The 25,971-nt window shown below is 38.8% G+C and overlaps 1 protein-coding gene across 3 annotated transcripts in view; it reads left to right on the top strand.

Annotated features, from left to right (window-relative positions):
• The window catches only part of Ltn1 (E3 ubiquitin-protein ligase listerin), a 123,071-nt gene that overhangs the window by 38,044 nt on the left and 59,056 nt on the right, over positions 1-25,971 (top strand). For all 3 annotated transcript variants that reach the window (XM_083123974.1, XM_083123975.1, XM_083123976.1), the window contains exons 8-14: positions 403-538; positions 4,945-5,634; positions 12,384-12,615; positions 13,866-14,737; positions 15,661-15,779; positions 19,302-19,446; positions 20,428-20,663. In XM_083123974.1, the coding sequence (XP_082980100.1) occupies positions 403-538; positions 4,945-5,634; positions 12,384-12,615; positions 13,866-14,737; positions 15,661-15,779; positions 19,302-19,446; positions 20,428-20,663 (2,430 nt within the window). The remainder of the gene's footprint in view (positions 1-402; positions 539-4,944; positions 5,635-12,383; positions 12,616-13,865; positions 14,738-15,660; positions 15,780-19,301; positions 19,447-20,427; positions 20,664-25,971) is intronic.

The following is a 25,971-nucleotide window of genomic DNA, read 5'->3' on the forward strand; positions in this document are numbered from 1 at the left end:
CGCACAGATTTCCAAAATGTAATTTAGTTCAAAATTGTGCTCTTTCATTTTTTATATATAATTGTATAATTCATGTATGCTGGTTTTAATATATACACAAAATGTACTATGTATTCCTTTAATGATTTATTTCATTTGATTAGTTTTGGTCACCACTGTCACTGTCTACATCAGAACTTGTAGTTATGTAAATTTTGTGTGTACTGCAGCTGTGCCCCATAACGTGTATGCTGGTTTTGTGAAGTAAATGTGTAAATAAGCAGTTCATTCTTTTTTCGCAAGGCAATTACCTATTGAAATTGCCTGGCAAATAATTCATTCAGGATTTCATTGAACATTTGTAATTTTTTATTAGTTATTGCCATCCGCAAATTTTATAATTTTGCTTATTCTTTCAAACAGCTTGGAACACAAGTCAGTTCAACAAAGTCAGATTGAATCCTGCGGAATAATTGTGGCTTTTATGGAGGCACTGAGGTATATTATAATGAACCACCATGAGGACTTAGACTTCTGCAAGGAATTGCTCTCTCAGCAGGTATGTGTCACACCCCACAATTCTTATACATTCGGTATTGCTTTTCTTACTCTCAAGGTTAATCATGAGTATGAGGATAAATGATGGCTACTTTGTATTGATCAGAGGGTACCTGCAGGAATGTCCATGGCAGGACTTGAACCAGGAACCTTTGTTCATGATACATTTGACCAACAAGGTGGAGTATGGCAGATACCGATATAATTTTTTCTAAGTATTTATATATTTATTTTCATGTATAAAGCTGCGAAACGATGGTCACAGAATCGGATATACCCCATGTTGCCAAACTTAGTGTGGACATATATCCCCCCCCCCCCTTGCTCCGTTGGTTGCAAAGAAAATGGTTGTTAAGGAGCCATGTTATGAGTGGATTCTTATGAGCACGGGGGGGTTAACAATTGTATGGCTTGGCATGGTACTACAGCAGGGTGGCAACAAACCTGTAAAACCGGGAAGAGTCAGGGAATTTTGTCTTGATTGACTTTTTTTTGCAATGGAATGAATGTGCGAGGCATTTGCTTTGAAAGATGTCATTATGAAGCGCTGCTAAGTGTCGGCATCAACTTTTATGTCCCTTTTATATGCAACTTAACCATGGTGCCAGGGGAGGTGCGAAGGGGTGGGGGTGGAGATTTCAGAGCGGCGGTATAACGTGGAAAATGCATTGAATTATCATTTTTTCTTGTCTGTGTGGGAATGGGAGTAGTAAGGGGACAAAGCTGTCAACAGATTTGGGGGAGGAGGGTGCACCACACTGTGACGCTTCCGATAATTGTCAGATGTCATAGTATGGCATTTTGTCAGACATTCTGAAGGAACATGAAAACAAATAACGGCACTATGCAACTCTATAAATTGTGGAATGCCATGGTACAGCTTTTGTCAGACAAACATTTAGGTGCCATTGATGCATGCGATTTTTGTCAGACATCGCCATCCGACTAGTGTCGAACTTCGACAAAATGACTCACTACAACATGTGACAAAATAAGCATGCATAGCACTCTTATGGAACTAATTTTTGTTGGAGGTCTTGAGACTGCGACATCTGACAAAAATCTCGTGCATAAACGGAACCTTGTTGATCTAAGTTTGTCTGGTGTGGTTTCACACTTCATTGAACAAACCTTTTATTATGGATGGTACCGATTAATCGGTACTCTATCGGTATTTGCCGATATAGGCATATTGGTGTATCGGTTTATCGGTAAAATTGCCGATTATTTTACCAATCTGATATATCGATAAATATCTGATAATTTACTGCAAATTCTGCCATTTTGTTGTAATTTTTAGGATAATCTCCATGCCCTAATTTCTTATAAAATAAGTGTCTAAATATGAAATTTCCTTTTCACTACAGTCACCTTGAAACACACATTTATTAAGGAGGTCAATGAACCTTTCAGGTTCTTCAAGGACCATTTCTAATGTTATATCGGATCGGTTATCGGTATCGGTAAATTTTATATCGTTACTTTATCGGTATCGGCCAAAATTTCATATCGACCCATCCCTACTTTTTATGCATGCGACTTTTGTCAGGCATAGCAATTTGACATTTGTTCCCTGTTCCCCAGACTTCTCAGCTAGTTCAGTAATTTAAATAACGAAATAGAACAGTTTTGAAAATCAGGCAGGCACATTTTGGAAGTGAGAGAATTCAACAGCACCTATCAAATGCAAAAACTGCACAACCCACCACCGGACTTGCCAAGCATATCAAATTCCACAACAATAAAATTGAGAATGTACATGTCAAATACAAAGCACACACTCTCATAAACACAAGAATTAAGGAAACACATCCCATCATGCACTACAACCATGAACTGTACATAGATAGTGGTCGGGCACACCATGCCTGGCTTCCATTACTGCAGCAATTAACACCGGTGAACAGCAGACGACATATACGCAGACATACAGGCGTCAGCAGCACACCTAGTGGTGATTTAGACAAAAGCAACAGAAACGTGCCAAGCAACAACACAACAAATTCCAACGAGGATGGTGGCAGTGGCTACCGAAATTAATAGAAAAAAATGTAAAACAGCTTCGTGCAAAACGAGAGTACCTTAATTATATATTACCGCGTCTCTCATTCCCATAGTATGAAATCAGTAGTAACTTAATTTTTGACATATTCACCACCGTTGTTCTGGCATTTGTCGTAGCATGGCACTAAATTATGTATGCCCATGGCATATGTGTCTGACACCTAAGACTGGAACTATCTGTACAGCAGCGTAACTGTCAAAACGCTGTCCTGCCAGCAATCTCTTCTGCTGAATGAAGAGATGAAAGTTGGTACATGCAAAGTCGGGAGTGTATAGGGAGTGATCGATGATCTCGCACTTGAAGTGATGCAAAAGAGCTTGTATGATCTTGTTGTATGGGGTTGTGGCCTTCCGTGAATTGTATGCACCATCGTATGACCATACTGTCGCTCTTGACATCTGGTCTGTACATCTCACAAGATTGCTGGTGGCTCTATGCCGGCATCTACTGAGCGGGCAAAAGTCTGATTACTGTGCATACCTCACAGGTGGGGCCGCGGTGGCTCAGTTGGTATTGCGCCTGACTACCATGCTCAAGGTCCTGGGTTCGATCCCCAGCCGGTTCAAATACGGGAACTTTTCTAATGTTGGAAGGGGCCCCGGTGCCCACACAGCATCAAATGACTTGGGTACCTGGGGGAAACCCTGGGGGGTAAAGGCAGTCAGGGGCATGATGCTGATCACATCACCCCCACTCAAGACCGGATCAAGAAAGTGTGGGGCATTACCCCCACACCCCCTATACGCCTTCATGGCGTGGTGCTAAGCACAGGTGAGCACTTTACTTTTTTTTTTTCCTCACAGTCTACGGGAGTCTATGAGAGCTGCCATCTTTCTCCTAGCACTGAGCTAAAATGACTGCACCAGATTACAACCACTTGCCACCTCTTCCTGCCTGCATGTGCATGGCACGCACCGATCACTAGCACCGTGAACAGACACCATTGGAACTTAATTTTCTCGATAACCCTCATATATAAACTTTCGAAAGCTGTTGTCAACAGACTCCATGAATGTTTGACTGAAGGAGGATTCCCAGTGTAAAGGAATGTGACACTTTGTTTTGTATGATTCCATTATTTCACTTTCAGAAACATTTACTCCCAAGAATCAGGTTTAAGGGATTTTGGTGCCAATCAGACACTATGTGTTGTCATGTGTGCATAGAATAAGCTGCGAATTTACCCTGTCTAATCTCATATGTGCAAGCATCTACAGAGAAAAGAGAAGTATGATACAAATGTTGATGCATTAATAAATGAGTCCGTACTCATGGTTCTTGCAAGTAGTGGGTTCCAAACCTTGGAAAGATCAACATATGTATAAAGAGAAACACTAAGGAGATTGATAAATTACAAAATTTCTTATTTCATCAATCGCGCTTCACTCTAATTTCATTTCATTGCAACTTCAAAAATAATCAAATATTTGATTGAAAACTGGCTGCATATGAAAAAATGGAAATGAAGCCAATTTCTCTGAAGGTAATATTGGTACTTAACACAATCCATACCTGGATCTGTCCATTTGGCAAAAGATGGATTTAGTTTATAATTGTCAGGGAAAAATATATAATTTGTCTGGAAAACCTTGAAATGTCAGTGAATTTCATTTCTCTGTAGCCACCCTGTACAGGGTAGCCAGTGTTCTTCCTAGAACATGCACTTCACTATTGAGATTGCCAGCTGCTCCAGCACACAAATCTTTAAAAATAATTGGCAGATAGATAGTCTCCCAGGACAGCTGCCAGTTAAAAATGCATTCACTATAAGTTTTGAAAGAGGAAATTGAGCATCCGAATTGATTTAAAGAACAGGTTTTTGCCTATTCCAATAACGATTCTGATATGCCAATATCACCCGATATATTCATACATTGAAAATCACTTCTGTATACACACAAGAAAATAACAGACAATGTATTATAAAAACACTAAAGTAAACAGTAACTACACATTGCTTATTTTCCTGTAGTTTACGGTTATTTTGAAAGTTATCCTTTCGAAGCGCATGTCTCATAATAACATATGTTTATTCGATTTCACAGAATACGTTTCTGTAATTGGGTCCATCATTTTGACTTACCCTGTATAACGGATTCTTTTTGTTTAAAAACTTGCTAACCATTGTTATAACTGTATTTTAGTCAAAATTAAAATAAATGTCTGATGAAGGGAGCGTGTGTTCTCCTGAAATGTCACAACTAAAAACTGTTTTCTTATGCTTGTAATAACCGTAAACTACAGAAAAATAATTCTACAATGCAAGCAATGTGTACATACAAGAAAAACTATTACACATTGCTTGTCGAGAAATATTGATCTATATATATTTTACTTTTCAGCTTCTAATATTACTCGAAGACACCATTGTTAATCCAAAGAGACACAACTGCATGACTCCTCTGTATAAACATATCTTTGACATGCTGCAGTGCTGGTGGAATATACACAAAAGTGAAAAGAATAGTAATTATGAAATTTTACTTTCCTTCTTGGTGGACATAATATATCAGATGTTCCATAAGCTGGTTGTGAATCACGATGGTAAATCTGAATGGATATTAAGAAACCAGGTAGAGTTTCTAGTGTGCCTTAAAAATCCTCATCTTCTGAACAAGAAACAAGACAAGAAAGTGACATTCAGGGAAGAGAACGAAAATGTTGATGCTCAGAGTGAAGTAGAAGAAGAAGTTACAGTTGATTTCCCAGGTTTAGTGTCTGTAGATCCTATCAAAGATTTTGTGTTCCAGTTGTGCTTTTTGTATTTGCAAGAAGCACAAAGAACTGGTTCTTCGTGTATGGTGCTCCACTTTGCAAGGCTTTTAGTAACGTTTGAATCACAAGAACTGTTTCTACACTTGAACAACAAAGCCAACTCAAGTTCTAAACTGTTTAGTTTCTTTGATGATGTCTTATACCCATGGGTAAAAGATCCAATTATGTGTTCGGAGTGCCTGGTTGAGTCTGTGTTTTTATTGCTTGAATATTTGAAGACTGAAGAGAAAACATCCATACTGCATTCGCTTGTCCAGGTATGACTTGTTTTTTTACTTTATTTTTGTGTGTGTGTGTGTGTGTCAGGGATGTACTAATAGGGAATACATTTTGTTTGTTAAGGTAAGGGTAATGAAATGTAAATTTTTCTCATAAAAAGTACTGACATAAAATTTAACGATATTCTGCCAAGTCAATATCAACCCTCTGTTAGGCATGTGCGGTACAGGTGTCCCCCATCGATATTCATTGTGAGATTGCAACACTGTGAACTATACTGCACATGAGTGCTTTTGTGTAGCTTTGTCTTTGTTCTCAGCACAGTTGTGCAGTTCTGCTGCACTTCTAAGCCACATTAATATATTACAATGCTAACGTCAGTTGCGTTCTTGGTGTACAGTTGTACCCCACAATGCCTAAATACCTAACAGGATAAATATCAATGCGTCGAGAGACTGAGAACACTTCAGATCCCGATGTTATACGAAAGTGGGTTAGTGAGGAGGGGATGGACACGTAGGTATGTAATAGTGCCAAAAGTGAACATGAAAATGAATATGGCATGCTTTGGTTGTTACATATTTAGGCACATGGAGGGCAAATGTACACCACACCAATCATGCAACTGACGTTAACTTTATAATACAGTGAAATCTCAGGTATATGTTTTGTGGGGGACAGAAGGGATAAAACATATTACTGAAAGATAATGAAAATGGTAAAATTAAGTACACAAGAAAGAAAAGGTGTACTATATATACACACCAAAGTTTGCTATATTGCTCTAATCTGTTCTAAATCATTATTGTAAATTCACAAAATCATGAGAAATAGACAGTGAAGGTGCCAGGGTGTGGAAGCCATGCAAGCAAGTTTAATCTGTTCAAAAACCATGTTTATTTATTTGAGAAAATTTCAGATACAGCACATAGTCATTTTACACTGAAATCAGTTACAATGAAAAGAACAAAAATAAAAATAACAAAATAAGACAAACTATTAATATAAATAAGTCAAGATAGCACAATTAAATATTATTTAGCAACATATGAGGGGCAGTCAAATGAAAACCGAACACCCGCTATAAAGTGACAATGGAGTTTGTTCAAGCGTTTCCCAGCCAAATGTCTGAAGCTTATCCCTCTCCAGATTGGCAGTATGGAGACGGGCGTTATCATGCAAAAGGATGATTCCGTCCGACAGCATTCCAGGGCGTTTTGACTTTATGGCACGTCGCAGTTTCTGCAACGTGTCTGCATAGCGCTGTGCATTGATTGTGGCTCCACAGTCTAGGAAGTCGACAAGCAGAGGGCCCTTGCAGTCGAAGAAGAAGCTCATCATGACCTTACCGGAAATCGTATGGACGTCTTGCAGTGATGTGCGTCCTTCGCGGAATCTCTTCTGCCACTCGTGCACACTTGTCAGGGACATGCAGTGTTCGCCATACACTGCAGACATGGGACGATGAATTTCGCATGTTCCAGCACCCTCAGCCACCAAGAAACGAACCACACCTCTCTGCTCTTCTTTGCTTGCCTCCATTTCCTGGACGAACACACTTTTCACTACGCTCACCTCTTGAGCAATGACGAAGCAACTGTGTGGACCTGTGTGTTTTCCCTACGCATTTCTCCTACCCTACAGATATCAGTATCGATACGTAACAACAGTGTTGCCAACTTTTGCGAGGAATGTGTTTTATGGTGGTTTTCGGTTTTCATTTGACTGCCCCTCATATGTTCTGATGGTTCACCGAAAGGCGTACTCTGTGGAAAATACATCAGCACTTGATGGGAGGTCATTATATTGAGTGGAAGAGCGATACTTTTTTGAATTTCCAGTCTAGGCTTTTTTGTGTAAAATAGATTTGTGTTGCGTGTTGTGCACATAGGCACTCAAAAGTGGAATTCCTGGAGGAGCATGTTGCAACGGATTTTGCCATTGACAATTTAGTAAAGATACCTAAAATCATTCAGTAAACGGCGCTGATAGGGAGTCTGTTAGTTTAGAAAGGACAGGAGATGTGGTGTTGAAAAATGGTGTAATGAGGGAACCCTGCAACGAACTATAGCAAGGAAAAAGTTAAGAACAGAATTGATTCTGGAGAGCTGAGTGGGACATGTTGAATATTAGGATGTTTATCTCAATGTTATGTTTACCGTAACTCTCGTTTCCCACTTTATAAGTTTTCTAAGACCTGCTGATAACAAAATTTGCCAGATGCCTGTTCCGCATGCCAGGTGACCTCTCCCTCCCTTCTTCCTTGCTATTGCAGCAGTCTCTCTCACTCACTCACTCACTCACTCACTCACTCACTCACTCACTCACTCACTCACTCACTCACTCACTCACTCACTCACTCACTCACTCACTCACTCACTCACTCACTCACTCACTCACCCAACCACCCACTCACTCACTCACCCAACCACCCACTCACTCACTCACTCACCCAACCACCCACCCACTCACTCACTCACCCAACCACCCACTCACTCACTCACCCACTCACTCACTCACCCAACCACCCACTCACCCACCCACCCTGCGACCTTGAACTCCTGCCTTACAATCGGGGAACAAGCTCACTATTGCCAAACTAAGAGCTGCTTTCTCTAGGGTTTTAACTAGGGTGGACGATATCGGAAATTTGATATTGCAATATATCGTCAAGAAAATATTGTGCCAGACGATACGATACTTTTTCCGTATCGTGATATCAGCAATGTATCACCAAATATCGTGATGATACATCACAGACACAATATATGTTGCCAAAATATTGTGACGATATAGTCTAGTTGATATCGCCTGGATGATATTTTTTCATTATCGCAATGTATCGTCTGAACGATATATCGATCAACACTAGTTTTAACACATTCTAAAGGTGTGACTGAGGTGTCTTTGTTCTCCCTCCCTCCACAAGAAATGTGGACAGTTGAGAGCATGGCTCAATCACTATTCACACTTCTTTACCGACGCTTGTACGTAATTCTTCCTAGTATATGGGAGAGAGAGGGAGGAAGGGGAACTTGCTTGGAAAACTTTCCTTTTTTCTTGTTTGCCAGGAAAAAGTAAGAAGAATTTGCCAACCCCGTTTATCCGATATTGTTTTAGGAACTAGTGAAAAAAAGTCACGAATCTCTCTTCACAAGAGCTCATTATTCTGCAATAATTTCATAAAACAGTCTTTTTTATTCTTCTTTTTTTATGCAGCTATCTGCATAGGAAATGTACAATATAATAATCCTTCCCCCTTTCTTTCTGATTTGCTGTATTTTACTTGGCTTCTTGTGCCACTTTTGGCTAATTTGCGAAGATGGGAATGAGTGATGGTATGATGAAATTCATGAATGGACACTCACAAATATCCATGCCCAGGCCAGGATTCGAACCCGGGACCCCTGGCATCGTAGCACGATGTGCTAACCACTCCGCCACAGGGGCTGGCCCCTTTCTTTCTGCAACTTGGTTCGGGAATAAGCATGCTGCTGATATAAAATGAAATTAATGCTGTGTTCCAGCTTCTCGTCCTCAACAAGTGCTTTATCTTAAAGACGTGCAGGACCTTCTATTCCAGTCTGTCTGTAAGGAGGCTGCTAACGGTGCTAGTGTTATGTCTGGCTGCTCCAAAGCAGTCACTTGCGGGTATCGCTTCTGACAGCAATGTCTCATCCAACTCCAACATAAAGGATGCATCTTTTCGGTCTTGTGCTGCCCTCTGATAAACAAAACAGTAACTCTTATCTTGCGGACAACACAAGAATAATTCTTTTGAATACCAGAGCCAGTGGCATGCCCAGGATATTCGAGGGGTGGGGGCTTACATATAATTTTTTTTTTTGTTTTCCCGATGGAATAGTGGAAAGTTAGGTCGTCGCCTTGTAATCAAGAGATCCAGGGTTAAGATACCCGGTGGAGGCACTTAGTGGTTCGGATCCCACTTTAAACTAGGTCCAGTCCCGATTAACCTTCTGTGCATAAAGTGAACTTAAAACCTTTAGCGGAAGGAGCCTCGTGTGCTTGTATTCCCGTTGAAGCCGGTTCCTTTTCAAGTGTGCTTTTCGAACTTGCCACAAAGTACAAAAAAAAAACATATCTCGAGAACTAATTGTCGTAGACAGATGAAATTGGTTTTGTTTTCTTTCTTAAAGACAGAGCTTTTAGCAGAAGTAAATTTTATGCATTGGCCCTCCCAATAATTAGTGTTAAAGGAAGAAAAAGAAAAAAAAATGGCATATGGCACGCCCCTGTGCCCCTCTCAATAGAGCAAAGTGAATGGAAAAAAATTGTATGTAGTGATGGTACATTCCTACAACCATGCAAAGTTTTGTTCAAATCAGACAGATACTTCTTGAGTAAAAAAAAACAACATTGTATAAAACGGCAGTGTTGCCGTCTTCGTGATATCCCGAATTTTGCTACTAGCATCGGCTGTATGGATTCTAGATGGACCAAATTTGGAGTAAAACACAACGAAAGACCACTTAAGAGGATATGTAATGATCATGCCGCAACTGAAATAATAATAATAAAAACTGAAATTACGTAGTTCGAAAATTTTGCGTAATTACGGAAATTTTCTAACTTTGAGCCTTCCCCTAGACCCTTAATTCTCAGATGTTACTTAAAATGTTACTTTTTGCTCATTCTTACCTTTAGGATTTAAATTTTTAAAATGGTGCATTGGTTGAGCAGTCACAGCCTTTTATCTTCAATTTATCCTATAGTAATAAATTTGAAACAAAGGACTTCCTCAAATGATGCTTGCAGAATGAAAATGCACACAATGTTTAATATGATCGCTGCTTTTCTTCAGAAACATTCACATGCTAAAAAATAAGGTCAGTGTTCAATAATTCATTTGTCTGCGATTTTGTTTGCATAAAAAAAGTACTGCAACTTCTTTGTCTTCAACAATCGTATCATCTTCAAATATATTGGTAATAAGACAGCGGAACTTTTCCCCATCTGCAAGCCGCTGTTGACTCCCCCTCCCTTTCTTCAGCTTGTTTGTAATTCTTACGATAGGCTGGGAAGTTTTATGCCAGTGACTTGTCTGACAGCTTGAAATATATCAGTTTCCGATCTGCTTCAGGCAGATGTGACTTGCCCAACGCAATGCAAAGAACTAAAGTAGGATTATTTAGCATAGGCGAATCTGGTTCAAGGGTGCATTGCCCATCTAATGCCCTCCGATGCAAGCAACAAAAATAGAATTCCAAGTTGCAAGTCTGATCCTATGGTTGCAGCTGATTAGAAAAACTGTTTGGGAAGGGGTGGCACATATTTTCATCATGGAAATCTTTAACTCCAAGGGCAGCATTCTTTTTAACAAGCACAGTAAAAATGAATAACTGAAGTCTTTTCCTTATAGGGACTAAAATCGCTGAACATAAACTGGAAAAATTGTATATCTGAAAATCGTATTAACTGAAATATAATAGTATGCAGCCTTACAGAAATTGGCAGGGACGACCAGAAGAAACATACTAACGAGAAAAACGTACTATCGCGAAACGTATAACTGCATTCACTGTTATACATTATTTTGAAAGATCAGCAGAAAATAGCAGCTGATTAAAGACAAAGGGAGAACATTTTGGGTACATGATCAGTATAATTCATGGTGTATTTCATACCTTAAAAATAATTATAGGGTTGGGTGGGGGACAGGTCTACATCATGTGCCTATGCATGTTACAGAAAATAACGTGCGTAACAGAGTTAAATTGCAAGCATTTCATGAAGAAATTGATTGAGCAATTTGTCTCCTGGCAGGAGATGCACACTCTCGTGACAGGACTCAAAGATGCACACTGAGTAAAATTACCCACAGGCAAAATTACTTTTTGAAGTCCAAATTATATTGGTTTGAAAGCATGTAAATAATAATAGCTATATTGATTAAGCTAATTAGTGTTGTGCAATTACTAGAAGTGAAAGAATGGTAACATGTTGAAATACAGAATGAAGTACACTACGAGATAGTTGCTGACAGTGCATGTGAATAATCAATAATCATTTATCGTTAGACCCATTGTTTTGTGGTGGCAAAAACTGTAGAGGAAGGTCAATGTTCGTGTATAGTGTTCATGCTAGCTCACTTTTCACTCATTGCTTCTGTAATTTCATTCTCTCTCGGAGAGCTGGACATCTTCAGTACTTCACTACATTGAAATAAAAATCTACAGATACACATTCTGTCACACTACAGTCATATCAATCCAATGTAGTTAAGAATACTTCTGTTCGTTGGTAAAAACAAATAAATCAACAATAAACAACACCACCAGACTGAAACACATGAGTGCGCATGCAGGTAAAAACAGATTTCAAATTTGCTTGGGTAATTTTTACCCATATATAGTTCTTATAGGTTAATGTATGTGACTAATTGTTTTTTGCCTTAGAAAAACTTATAAGGTAGTAATTCACCTTACAAAATCAGGGTACATGACTTATAACTTTATGAAAACAATAACAGTATTTCAGAATTGTGCACTCAATTACAGGCTTTTTAAAGAAATATTGAATCAGTAAATTATTAACAGTTTTGCTGAATAATTTTCTGCCTATATTTATGGATATTGATAAACCGACATACATTTGTGGTGGATAAAGGACCAAAATTCCAGTACAATAACAGCACATTTCAGGTTCAAAAATGGAATGTAAAATGACATTTTGGTAATTAAATCAAACCGATCTAGTACCAATTGGTTTGAGCTCAGCCCTACCCATTTTATCTTCAGTCAGTCAACTTATTTTTACTTTTCTGCAGGTAAACAATTCATCTGTGTTGCTGTGGTGCCTCTCCCTGTCTGTCACAAAGTACCACAAGGATGCTTGCGTGAGGCAGTGGTTGAAGAGCCAGGAATTGGGTCAGCTGGTCGTGGGTTTGGCAAAGAATTTGTCTTTGTCCAGAATACAGAAACATTCTCCCCTGGAGGATGAACAGACAGGTCACATGTGGGAAATTTTGAAATATTGCTTTTCAACTACACCTGATGGAGGTAGGCTTGAACGTGATTTTGACAAGATGCCGTGTTCTGAAATATTCAGTGGAGCCTCGATTTTACATTTTCCTGCATTATACATTCAATTTTGATGGTCCCAACATAGTAAAATATTATGAAATCGAGGTTCCACTCTATATATAGCGCTATTCATTGTTAAATATATAAACACCACCGATTTTTTTTATTATATTTTTGACTTCTACATATTTTTCTGTACAGATATTTACTGTCATTTTTGTGAAATTAAGCCAGATATAGTTTGGTTGATAAGGATCATTAGAAAAAGAGTAGATAAAAATAGAATGAACTGTTGGTTTCTAATAAATTCTATTAAATTTGTTTTCTATATCAAACCTAAAAAAAAAAAAAAACTCTTTGTTCCTTTTTTGGTTGTCAATGGAAGTCTTGTTTATATATGACTAGAAATCATCAATGTGCTGTTTTTATATTTAATAGTTAATAATCATCTAGTACAGTATGTTGAGTGTAATATTTTTCATGAAAAAATAATTCATCAGCCAAGAAAATAAGGTAGATAAAACTTTTACAAGATAAAAGTCAGTCCTGGTAGGACCATAAGAGAGAGTGAGTGTGTTTGTAAAAATAATTTTTCAATTTTATGCAGATTTTGAAAATGCTAAATTGCTACTCTTCGTACATACGTATTTTATTTTCATTGGTTTTATGTTTCTGATATGCATTGATAATGCCACAAATGGCATTACAATCTTGTCAAAATTTTTATAAAATTAACTCTACCGTTTTTAGAATTGCAATATTAATGTTCTTGCATTATTACAGCTATAAATCTTTAATGGTTGTGAAAATGTATTTTTATGCAACAAAAGGGGAAGAAAGTAATAATCTTTCCACATAGCTAGTAGATTCAGGTACTGCAAGCATGTTTGCTTGATAGTTTATAATCAATCACATGTGAATTCCTACATTGTGTAATTTGTTTGTCTCATCTGTGAGATAGTAAAAACCTGAAAGGTAACACCACACATATAAATAAAATAGTAAAAGTTCTGACTTTTCGCCAGCTTCCCTCTGGCATTGTAAAGGATAAAATTGTGTTAAGTAAAGGATAAAATTGTGTTAAGAACGAGTGAGAACAGTAGGAAGAGCTATCAACTGAAGCCTGTCTCACTGCTATTTAAAAGTGTGCAAAATATTTATAATAACTGTAGGAAAGATAATGTAGTAAAGGAAATTGTATCTTGTGTTTTTTTTTCTAATTCCAGATTTACTAGTTGGCACTGAAACATTATCATTAATTTTGGAGATATTCTGTGAAACATTATCCACATCTACTTCAACACCTACAGCTATACCTGATCTAGACTTATGTGCTATCTTTGTGGCAGAACTAGCAAATATCGTGTGCAGTGGAGAAATAGGGTACACTCTGCTGTTACAAAAGAGTGTACCCAGCCAGGAACTATTCTTAGTCATGTTCAAGCTTTGTTGTCATCTTAACAATGGTTTGCAGGCATCGACACTTGACAAGTTGAACTCTGCGTGGGTTAAAGGAATATCGTGTCTGGCCAAAACTATTGGGAACACAGGAGAGAACATAGAAAAGTTATCATCGAGATTTGCAGATGTCGTGAGGGAGCTGTTATATAACGAGGACCTAAGTATTTGTCATGTAGAGCATCTTGTTCAAAAGGTTGTGTCTTTCTGCAGGGCTGTGATAAATTGTTACGATCGAGGTGAGGAAGAGTGGGATAATTGTATTAAGCTTATAAAGATATTTTTGCCAAATCGAAAGCAGTGGGACGAATGCGAAACACTACTGCATCACTCGTGCATTGAGGCTGAACTTATCAAAGGAAATCTTAGTTTCTTTTCTTACAATATGAGGACTTCACAGACTGTAAAGTTATTAGATTACAATATCATGGTATTATACACATCAGTCTTGGTAACTAGCATCCCAATGTGTTTTGAAATGGACTGTGGTGCTGTAAACAGTGTTCCTGAAGAGGGTGTGAAAGTTGATGAAAATTCATATGACACATGTTCTCGTAAACTGGAAGACTTCATGGAAAACTTTGCAGACATGTTGTTTGCATTGACTCTGATGGAATCCTACCTGCAGCATTATACAAGTGTAAGTATCTGTTGGCTTATGTACAATGAAGAAATGTCAATTGTGTCAATGTTTTCCTTGGTATCACATATTTCTTTGTTCCATTATATTCTAGCTGCCCCAGTAGCTGAGTTCTTAGTTTGAGTCCTGTGCCTGGCATGGGTTTCTTTGTCAGTTTTATCTAATTGCCACCCATCCTGATTGTCACGATGAGTTAAATCTAACAAAATAGAGTGATGTAAAATAAGAATAATTAAAAATCAAATACCTATAGTCACATATTTATGGTGATTAAAAGATCAAGATTTCGGTATAAAAATGGCATATTTTGGAATGAAGAGCATATACTGCCATTCTGGTGATAAAATTGTGAATATAACCCTAAATTTGATTTAAAGACTATACTTATTACACAAAATAAAATAAAATTTTGGCCAATACTGATATTCTACCGATCCGATATAAAATTCCAAATGGTCCTTGAAGAACCTGAATGGTTCATTCACCTCTTTAATAAATGTGTGTTTTGAGGTGATTGCAGTGCAAAAGAAGTTGCATATTTAGACATTTACTTTTTTATAAAGTAGGGCATGGAGATTATTCATAAAAATTATAACATAATTGGCAGAATTTTGCACAACATTATAAAATATTTATAGATATATCGGATCGGTAAAATAATTGGTAATTTTACCTATATGCCTATATCGGCCAATACCGATAGAGTACTGATTAATCTGTCCCATCCCTAATTTATATTAAGTAAATACCCAATGTATTTACCCAAAAAATACATACCTGTAAATATCCCAACCCAATAAATAATTAATCTAAACTAATTTTAGATAATTTGTTTTTCAAAAAAGATTTATGATATTAAAATTTTGAGGAAATGAAAATGAGAATCCCTAAAAGTTAAATATATTTTGTTTATTTTGTTTCAGACTTCACAATACAACAAACTAACTAGTAAATATAACTATACAAGGAAAATTACCATTCAGCTTCTGAGAAGTCTAGATAATGATTTACGGGAGAGAATGACTAACAAAGTAATAGAAAGGTAAGTATGTTTTTTAAGACATTTTGTTTATTTTACATTTGGTGTATTACACTGGTCTACGTCCATTTTGCTGACTGGAGCCTGATGGTTGTTCTTTAGTAATTCGAGGGTGGTAAATCCAAAACCGAAATCCGTTTTCTTCTATCACGTCAGGGTTCGGAGGAAAATAGAAAATTATCTAATATTAGGGATGTATATTTAGAGCAATGAAACAACATAGTCCGTAAAGAGGTCACAAGATGGCAGCACATTGAATATTATAATGAATATTATTTCAATCAGTTATTCGAGCATTGTTAACTCCAAAACAAAGGACAAATATTACTGACTTTGTAAGGAAAGCATATAGTGCATATTTCGGAATTAAATTGGGTGACCAAGATAAATCCTGGGCACCTCATAAAAGTGTTCAGGACCTGTGTAGACTAAAGGAAAGAAATATGTTAGCGTCTGGAACAACCTTCATGTATCGGGACAGAGAGAGGCATCTAAGATATTTTCAAAGGGACGAAGAACTTGTCTATTGTACAGATGTGAAGGGACTAATTGAAGCTATGGGATGTACGTATAATGCAGAAGAATGGAGGCTTTTTATTGATAGTTGGCTTGTGTGCGGAGATCTCAACGTCATTTCAATGTTACTTGGTCAACAAGCAGGTTTCACGAAATATCCATGCTTTTTGTGTTTATGGGACAGTCGAGCAAGGAACGAACATTGGGTACGAAGTCTGTGGTCTGCCAGGAAAAGTTTTGAAGTCCAGAACAATCCGCTTGTTGATCCTAAGAAAGTGTTACTTCCTCCACTGCACATTAAGTTGGGATTAATGAAGCAGTACGTAAAAGCTCTGGATAAGAATGGGGCTTGCTTTAAATACATTTGCTCAAAATTTCCTGCATTGACGCATGAGAAAGTAAAAGCATTTATTTTTGATGGTCCTCAGATAAGGATGCTAATGAAAGATGAAGAATTCTTACAAACAATGAACCGCACAGAGAAAGATGCATGGTGTGCCTTTTCTGATGTCATTACAAACTTTCTTCGAAAATTCAGGGCGCACAACTACGAGGTTCTAGTTGAAAATTTGTTGGTGATGTTTCAAAAGTTAGGAGTAAATATGAGTGTCAAGCTTCACTTCCTGCACAGCCACTTAGATGTATTTCCACTTAGATGTATCTTGGTGCTGTAAGTGAAGAACAGGGCGAACGCTTCCACCAAGACATAAAAACCATGGAGCACCGATATCAGAGGAAATGGAATGAAAACATGATGGCCGACTATTGCTGGTGCTTGTAGCGTGACGTTTCTGAGGCCACCTACTCCAGAAAATCAAAGAAACAATTTTTTTTTTGCCTAAGTAGGTATGTATGTTGTGCTATTCTGTAGTGTATGTTAAGTTTAGCAAAAGTACAGGCATCAGGTGTTGACTGTATGTGCTCGTAAAACAAATTGATCAATTTGCCGGAATTTCCTAAACTTTTTGTCCATTAAGAACTCCCAATTGAGAAAATAGAAACGTATGTTTGTAAACAACGTGACGTGATACTCTGTATGGACATCTGACTACGTCGCAATCTCTTTGCAAGTGCTGTTGGAATGTAGCCAGATATAATTTTCTGAAACTTTTGAAATGTGACTTGTGAAACAATGCAACTTAATACCTGTTATCAGCTGCGCCACCTATGTTTGTAGTCCTATAATTTCATTATATGCAGATATATATATATGTTGGAGTTTAACCCAGTATTATAATATTGTGAAAATTTTCAAATGTGATTTGTGAAAAATTGTGACGTGATACACTTTTTCTGACTACATATTTGGAATCAGCGACCTCAAATTATATAGAATCAGTTAAAATATCTAAGTCAGCAGAAAAAGAAATTTAATTATGTGCAGATATCTATATTGAAAATTGTTGGAGTTTAGCCCAGTATTATAATATTGTGAAAATTTTCAAATGTGATTTGTGAAAAATTGTGACGTGATACCCTTTTTCTGACTCCATATTTGGAATCAGCGACCTCAAATAATATAGAATCAGTTAAAATATCTAAGTCAGCAGATTAAAAAATTTCATATGTAGACCAGTGTTATTGTACAAGGTGAAAGTACAGGGTGGGGCAGAGCAACTTGCTTATTTAAAAATTCATTTACAAAAAAAGTAATGCAGATATATATTTCATTCTGTGAACAGCATCAAGTACAAAAATTAAATTTTATGTTTACACAGTTTTAAAGATAATATCAGGCAGATGGCGTCCATTATTCTCAATACACTGCGTTAATCGAACTCGGAAGTTTTGTTCAACTCTTTCCAGCATATCGACGGATATGTTGGCGACAGCTTGACAAATGTTGTTCTTCAGGTGAGCCAGGGTCCTATGTAGGTGTAAACAAGTGATTTTAGATAACCCCATAAAAAATAGTTGCAGTGACAAATCAGGTGACCGTGCTGGCCAGTGCAGATCACCCGTCAAGGAGATAAGGCATCCTGGGAAGTGTTGCCGCAAAACAGACATTGACACACGCACTGTGTGTGCTGTGGCACCATCCTGCTGGAACCATATATCTCTCACATCCATCTCGTTGAGTGTTGGCAGGAAAAACTCCAGAATCATGTGGACATAACGGTCAGAAGTCACCGAAACTGCCCATTTGTTTTCTTCAAAAAACCATGGACCAATTATTCCAACTCGCGGTAGTGCACACCAAACAGTTACACGTTGTGAATGTAGGGGACGCTGATGAAGTTGTCTGGGGTTATCAGGGCTCCAATAGCACATGTTCTTCTTATTTACAGATCCCGAAAGATGGAAGTGAGCCTCATCACTGAAGAAAACAAGTGTGTCGTGTGGCATGCCAAGAAGCACTCACATGCATTTTCTCGAGCAACAAAATCTCGTGGGTTAAGTTCCTGCACCACAGCCAATTTGTAGGGATGAAATTTTAGTTCTTCATGCAGGATTCACCTCACAGAACGAGCAGACAACCCAACAGCAGCTGCATGTTTGCAGGCAGAGTGCTGAGGGGATCGCAAAACAGAACGCCTTACCATGTCAATGTTTTGGGGTGACCTTGCTGTTCATGGAAGCCCAGGTTTTTTTCTTCTTCACATCACCAGTTTCCCTGAAGTTGTTTACCCATGAAACAATCGACTGCCGGCCAGGAACACGACCACGGGGTGCAATATTGAAATGGGTACGGAATGCACGTTGCGTGGCGATGATTGAGCGACCTTTAGAAAAGTATGCCTCGACAGCAAACGTGCGCTCCAACTTTGTCCACTCCATGCTGCTAACTAAACCAAGTGAAGCTATAACTTTACGCCCTGCTCTCTCAAATGTGCCTACTACCCCCACCCTCCTCGGAGCAACCATCGCTTCAGGGTGCCAAATTCAAAGAAGCAAGTTGCTCTGCCCCACCCTGTACTAATTTACAGCAAATATAATGATGGCACTGCATGAATTGTAAGTAAGGTCAAATGCAAACTAATATTTATGATGCATTATTTTCATTTCCAGAGTGAAAAAACAAGGAGGATTGACTGCAAAGATGTTGCATTTTTGGATGACTGAGATTTTAAGCAACCACAACTTGGATGATGTTTACAAAACACTGTTACAGGATGTAAATGAGTGGTCTGAATGGCAGTTACATGTAGCTCAGGTATTTACCATTTCGGAATAATGTTTGTTTTAATCAGAAGTAGAGAGCAGTGCAGTACAAAATTGAGTTATGGAGGGTGGGGTTTCAATTAGCTTCCTACCATCAAGAACTTTTGCTTAACTTATACTTAAATGCCATCAGAAACTGGAATATATGTGAAAGGGGTGCAGATCCTGCTATACCTTAGCACCTGCTATTCTCCACGTGCTTTATTGATCTACATTTTTTCCCCAAGTAGTGACATGTTATTTTCAATCTGTTATATTCAAACCTTATGCAAACAATTATGAAGCATCAGTTTTAAACTTCCCACATGTTTAATCTCAATTTAATGTAATGTTAGGATGTTTATCTTGATTTTTGTAAGTGAAAAATGTGTGTTCCACAGGCAATTGACACTTTTTAACTTGGGTATTACCTAACCTATTAGCATGTCCATGTACATGAAAAATACATTTTATCTAGTATTTAATATCTTATGCATGCTACTGCCCTGAAATTTCTTGAATTCTGAGAATTGTCTAGGAATTATTGGTGTATGTTTCAATTGCGTATAAATTTTCTTCAAAAACATGAATAAAATTAACCTAACCTAACATGAAGAGAATTCCATGCTCATTAAGCACAGGGAGAATGTGTTCCTTCGTTTTTATTTATACATACCCAATACATGCATTTTGAACTGTGTATATTTTTATTGTAACCTTTTCTGTTATTCTTGAACTGTACACAAAAATCACTGTAGTCAAATAGAGGGAAGATAAGAGATTTCACTAAGTTTAACTTAGGCGAGAGGAAGTCTTGCCACATTGTTGCATTACATTCTCAGACCAATCAAGCTGCTAGTTCATAGTTAGTCCTAGAGTTTTTACTGTTTCAGAAAATTTACTATGTACGAAGGACTGTCTTGCATTCACTAATGCCTAATATGTTCCAAGAGAATACTATATTGGCAATTGACACTTGTTTTTCTTCATTCAGGTATTGATCCCACATCTGCAGTGGTCACAAGCATTTGATATCATGTGTGTTGAAGTGGGGAAACTTGCTCAGAATGAAAATTTGGTACCTCAGAACCATGCAAGTTTATCAGTTTTGACCCAGGTGCTACAGCATAAAGACTTAGATGTGTCTGCATGCACAGAAGCTGTTATTGGATCTCTGGAGATCATTTTGCGGTGGAGGAAAATCAATGAAAGACCTCTATTATTCTCATGGTAATTATCTAAGTATCGAAAGAAGTACTAAGATTAAGTACACTTAATGCCTTTTAATTGGCAGTTCTTGTGTTGAGCTGATACTGATGTATCAGCAGATACTAGTGGTATTGATATGGGTTTGAATTTTCATGCTGATATTTATTCAGGAATTTGGGTATATCTTGAGGTCTGCAAAAATGCCATGTCACACTTTAGCAGAGTTTAGTTATCCTGGAAATATGCAAAATTGAAGTTTTCATTTTTTTCTTTTTACAATAGCATTGATTGAAAAATGAGCTTGTTGATTCAATGACATATACGAGGGCAAATCGAAAAGTCTTTGTGCCTAATTTTTCTAGCTTGTTATAAGTGTTATTATAAAAGTGGGATATACAATTGATGCAGTAGGCTTTTCTTGGAACAGCCCTATTGTAACTTCCGATTTCTTCCATGGCACGGTGCTGTTATCAGTTGGCAAAGATTGCCAGTGTGCTCAGGAAGTCCACACCATATGAGCAGCGAATTGTTATTCGTTTTTTATGGTGCAAAGGACAAACAGCCACAGATATCCACAGGGAAATGGAGCCTGTGTATGGAGACACGTGTTTATCAGTTCGAAGTGCAAGGAGTTTGAAAATGGATGGGAAAATGTGGAGGACAATGAGTGATCGGGCAAACCTCGTTCCTTGCTGATGGAATGGTGAAAGCTGATTGACGTGTTCATCTGAAGGACATTGCCCCTGAACTTGACATTTCCTATGGTAGTGTTTACGACATTGTTCACGATTCTTTGGGATACCGTAAGGTGTCATATCGGTGGATTCCTAAGCTTCTTGATGATGTCCACAAGGGAAAGCGAATGGTCATGAACCATTTGCAGGATTACGTCGATGAGGGTGACAGTTTCCTGGAACTCATTGTCACTGGCGATTAAAGGTGGATACTGCATTACACTCCCGAGTCAAAACAGCAGAGCATGGTGTGGTGTGTCCTTCAGATGATCACCTTGATCAGCTTTCACCATTTCATCAACATGGGTAATGTTGTCCGGTGTCAATGAGGAACGAGATCGGCCCGATCGCTCATTGTCCTCCACATTTTCCCGTCCATTTTCAAACTCCTTGCACCACCACTGCTCACTTCGCACTGATATACACTTGTCCCCATACACTGGCTCCATTTCCCTGTGGATATCTGTGGCTGTTTGTCCTTTGCACCATAAAAAACTAATAACACTTTGCTGCTCATATGGCGTGGACTTCCTGAGCACTCCGGCAATCTTTGCCAACTGATAACAGCACCGTGCCTTGAAAGAAATCGGAAGTTACAATAGGGCCGTTCCAAAAAAAGTCTACTGCATGGCTCGTATATCTTGCTTTTGTAATAACACTAATAACAAGCTAGAGAAAATTAGGTGCAAAGACTTTTCGATTTGCCCTCGTATTTAAATATTCTGAGGTAATTCTTGAATATTTTAAAGCCGTATTTTGAACAACTAATTACAATTTAAGCATTGGTATCATTGAGAAATAGACTTTTGTCCTCAGTTCAAAGTTCAGTTGGCTTCCATTACTGGCTGAAATATCATATTGAATACCATTGACACACCAAGTGGAGTTTTTACCTTATATGGGGTCTGGCAAGAAGATCTGATGGTTTTATGTTTCCTAGTACTAGACTGGAGGGTAGATGGCATTGTCATTGTGGTGGTGGTGTGTGTGACATTTCAGTTACCATAGAGAAGGGGAATACAGTGAAATCACGATAATACATTCCCGCATTATATGTTTTCCCACTTAATACGTTCATCCAGTCAGGCCTCGGCAAAAGGCATGTTAAATAATAGGATGTTCACCTCGATCTTACATTCGCTCCAACTCCCGTTTCCCACTTTATACATTCTCCGAGCCGTGACGATGTTTTAAAATTTGCCAGAAACCTGTTCTGTTGACCACATGACTTCTCCCTCCCTCCCTCCCTCCTTTCTCTTGCTTTCACATTCCCCACACAACCTTGAACTTCCAGAAGTTAGGTTTTCGCGCTAGAGGAGAGAGAGAGCAGGCATGGCTCCAGGGAGGGGGGGGGGGGAAGAAGGTGCACAAGTTGCATTTGTCATAACTCCCTGAGGGACAGGAAGGGAAAATGGCACTTCTTGCATTCCCCATGAAGACGAAATAGGCCCATCCTTCTGCTGCAGGTTCAGACAAGTGCACTGTTGCCAAACCGATGCTCTCTAAATGATGCCTTCCATAGAGTTTGGACACAATGTGTGTGACTGAGGTGTCTTTGTTCGCCCTTCCCCTCCACAAAAATGCGAGTGGAAAATTGACAACGGGACTGGATCACCATTCGCTTCTTTGCCCACACATTTACGGAATCCTTCCTAATTGACAGGAACGAAAAAAAGAGGGGGGAATTGTTTATAAAACCTTTTCCTTTCTTCTTGTTTGCGTTGAAAGTGGAAAAAATTAAGGATTTGCCATACCGGATAACAACGGCACTTTTTCTTCAATGGGAAATTGTTTAGATTCCTAAGGAAATATGATTGGATCTAGTTCGATTATTTTTAATCTGATTTTTTTTTCGCGGACGCTATATCATTTGGTTATCAGAATGAAGCTGAAAATGCACAATCTATGGGCAGATATGGCGATATTTTTCTCACTGACGGAAAAATATTTGTTTCAAATGAATTATGTGTGGGAAGGGGGGGGGGGTGAAGTTGGATAAATTATTATTCTACATGAGGCAGAGAATGTTTTCTCTATGCATATTGCGTAACTCTTGTGTTGTAAAGTGATGGGGCCAGGAAAAATTAGTGAATAAACGAGGGGTGCGGCATTATTTTCTGAGAGCAACCAAATTTAGTGCACATCGAAATGTCATTAGAATGCGTATTTGGGCTAAAAGAGAAAGGTGGCTGCCCAAGCATGGTGTTGATCACATCACCTTCAAATTGGAAAAAAACATAAGAATATGTGGGGTAAAGGTGACTGGAGCATGGTGCTGATCACACCATCTCCCACACCCCCCCATATATATATGCCTCACGGCATGGTGCAAAGTGCAGGGAAACAACCTTCACCCTTTTCTCATTTGCAAAAAAGGGGGGGGGGGTATTTTCTCATGCCCCCTACGGTATCATTACTAAGCCCCACGACAGGTTAAGTTTGCAGCAACTTATTGCATACATAGAACCAAACGTGCATGCAGAATATAGTTCTGCTGCAATACTGCCGATTTTCTCACTGTCTGTGATATGAACAGCTCGCAGGTTAAGCAAGACTGGCATGGAGATGCTGAGTGCCGTTCTCGAGTGGATTAATATATAAAACCTGCTGCAAACATAATCTGTCATGGGGCATTGCCAAGTATTTCTGCCCTGATTTTCTTGCTCGTGTGGAAGTGACAGCCCCTTACACAAGACAATCTTAACCAGTTAACATAATATATGTCTGAACCATTGACATGACAGCATGAGAGAGATTCTAATCAGTGATCATTCTCCCCCCCCTCCTTCTTTCTTTCTGCAACTTGGCCTGGAATGAGCACACTTCTGATAAGACTTGTTCAACTGCATTCCTCCCATTACAAACTGGTCTGAGGGGTGACTATGAGCAGCAGGCAGCTGGTAACAGGTGCCAATGTTTTTGTCTCGAGGCTGCAGAGCAATGACTGACTCATACACTGTGAAGGAAAGAAAAGTGGCATTGTTTTGAATCTTGCCTCCCAAGGTTGTTTTGCTTTGAGGGTTAGGAAACAGGAGCACCAGATGCAAAGTGAGGAGTTAAAAAAAAGGACAACCTATTTTTTTTTTCTTCTTGCTCTTCCATCTGATAAACACCTTGAACAAACAGAGCAGTGCACGAAGAAAATGCACATGATGCTAAGAATAATATAATCACCGCTTGGGAAGGATTCACGTGTTGAAAGAAAATCAGGCAATATTAAACAGTGACGGGAAGACAAAAAAAGAATTAGAAAAAAAGTGAAACACGTTATTTATGGGGAAACTATTGCCCTCTGCAAGACTTCTAAATCCAATAATAAAATGCTTGGTTCCCAGGTACGAGGCTTGTCCGGAAAGTAAAGATACAAACCAAAAATAAGATATAAAATAAATGTATTGTTCGCAATTACACTTGATACACTGATACAGAGGCTATTTCTCCACATAAGTGCCACCATTGTCCAAACATTTGTTCAGACTCTGAACAAGTTTTTGTATCCCTGAATAGTAGAAATCTGCCACCTGCATCTGGAACCAATTTGTGACTTCTTCCCTGACTTCATTGTTGTCGGCAAAGTGTTTTCCACCAAGATTTTTCTTGAGGTACAGGAACAGGTGGCAGTCGCTGGGTGCAAGGTCAGGGCTGTATGGCGGATGGTGAAGGACCTCCCATTGAAACTGTGCAAGCAGATCCTTGGTGACATTCACTGCATGGGGGCAGGCGTTGTCATGAATAAAGCGGATTCCATGTGACAACATGCCTCTCAGTTTGTTTTGAATTGCACATCGAAGATGTTTCAAAGTCTGGCAGTAGGTTTCAGCATTAATTGTTCTTCCAGGCGGCATGAATTTCACCAGCAGGATGCGGTGGCGATCCCAGAAAACGGTTGCCATCAGCTTGCAGGTTGAAATTGACGTTTTGAATTTTTTGGCTTTTGGAGAATGGGTATGGCACCACAGCAGTGACTGCTGCTTGGATTCAGGCGTATGGTGGAACACCCTTGTTTCATCACCTGTCACAATGGAGTCCAGGAATGCTTCTCCCTCTTCTGCATAGCGAGTCCAGTTCATATCCCAGTCGTTTGGTTTTGTGTTCGTCAGTTAAATGTTTTGGGACCCAGCGTGCACACAACTTTCTGTACCCTAACCCACTCACAACTTCATGAATAATGGTTTTCGAACTGTCAGGAAACATCACACACAATTCTTGAATTGTCACCTGCCTATTCGCACACACCTCTGCTTCAATACGATTGCGAAGGTCGTCTGTGATTACGGACGGCCTCCCACTTCTCTCCTCATCATGAACATCACGTCGACCTTCTGCGAAGGCACGGCACCATTTTGCCAAATTTTGACGATTTATTACGTTCCCGTACACAGTCACAATTTCTCAGTGGATCTCCGATGAACGCTTTCCTTGTGCCTGCAAAAACTTGATCACGGCGTGCACTTCGCACTTGGCGGGATTCGGTATCGCTGCTGCCATTTCCAACGCGAGTTCCTCGTACAAGACTCAGCGCAGCACTCACGACTCCCAATCCTCGTCGTATGGACCACGGTTACTGCCAGTGTTGCCAACTTTGGTACACATTT

This window comes from Lepisma saccharinum, chromosome 6, assembly GCF_977018435.1.
Source record: "Lepisma saccharinum chromosome 6, izLepSacc3.1, whole genome shotgun sequence".
In the NCBI taxonomy this organism is placed as follows: domain Eukaryota; kingdom Metazoa; phylum Arthropoda; class Insecta; order Zygentoma; family Lepismatidae; genus Lepisma; species Lepisma saccharinum.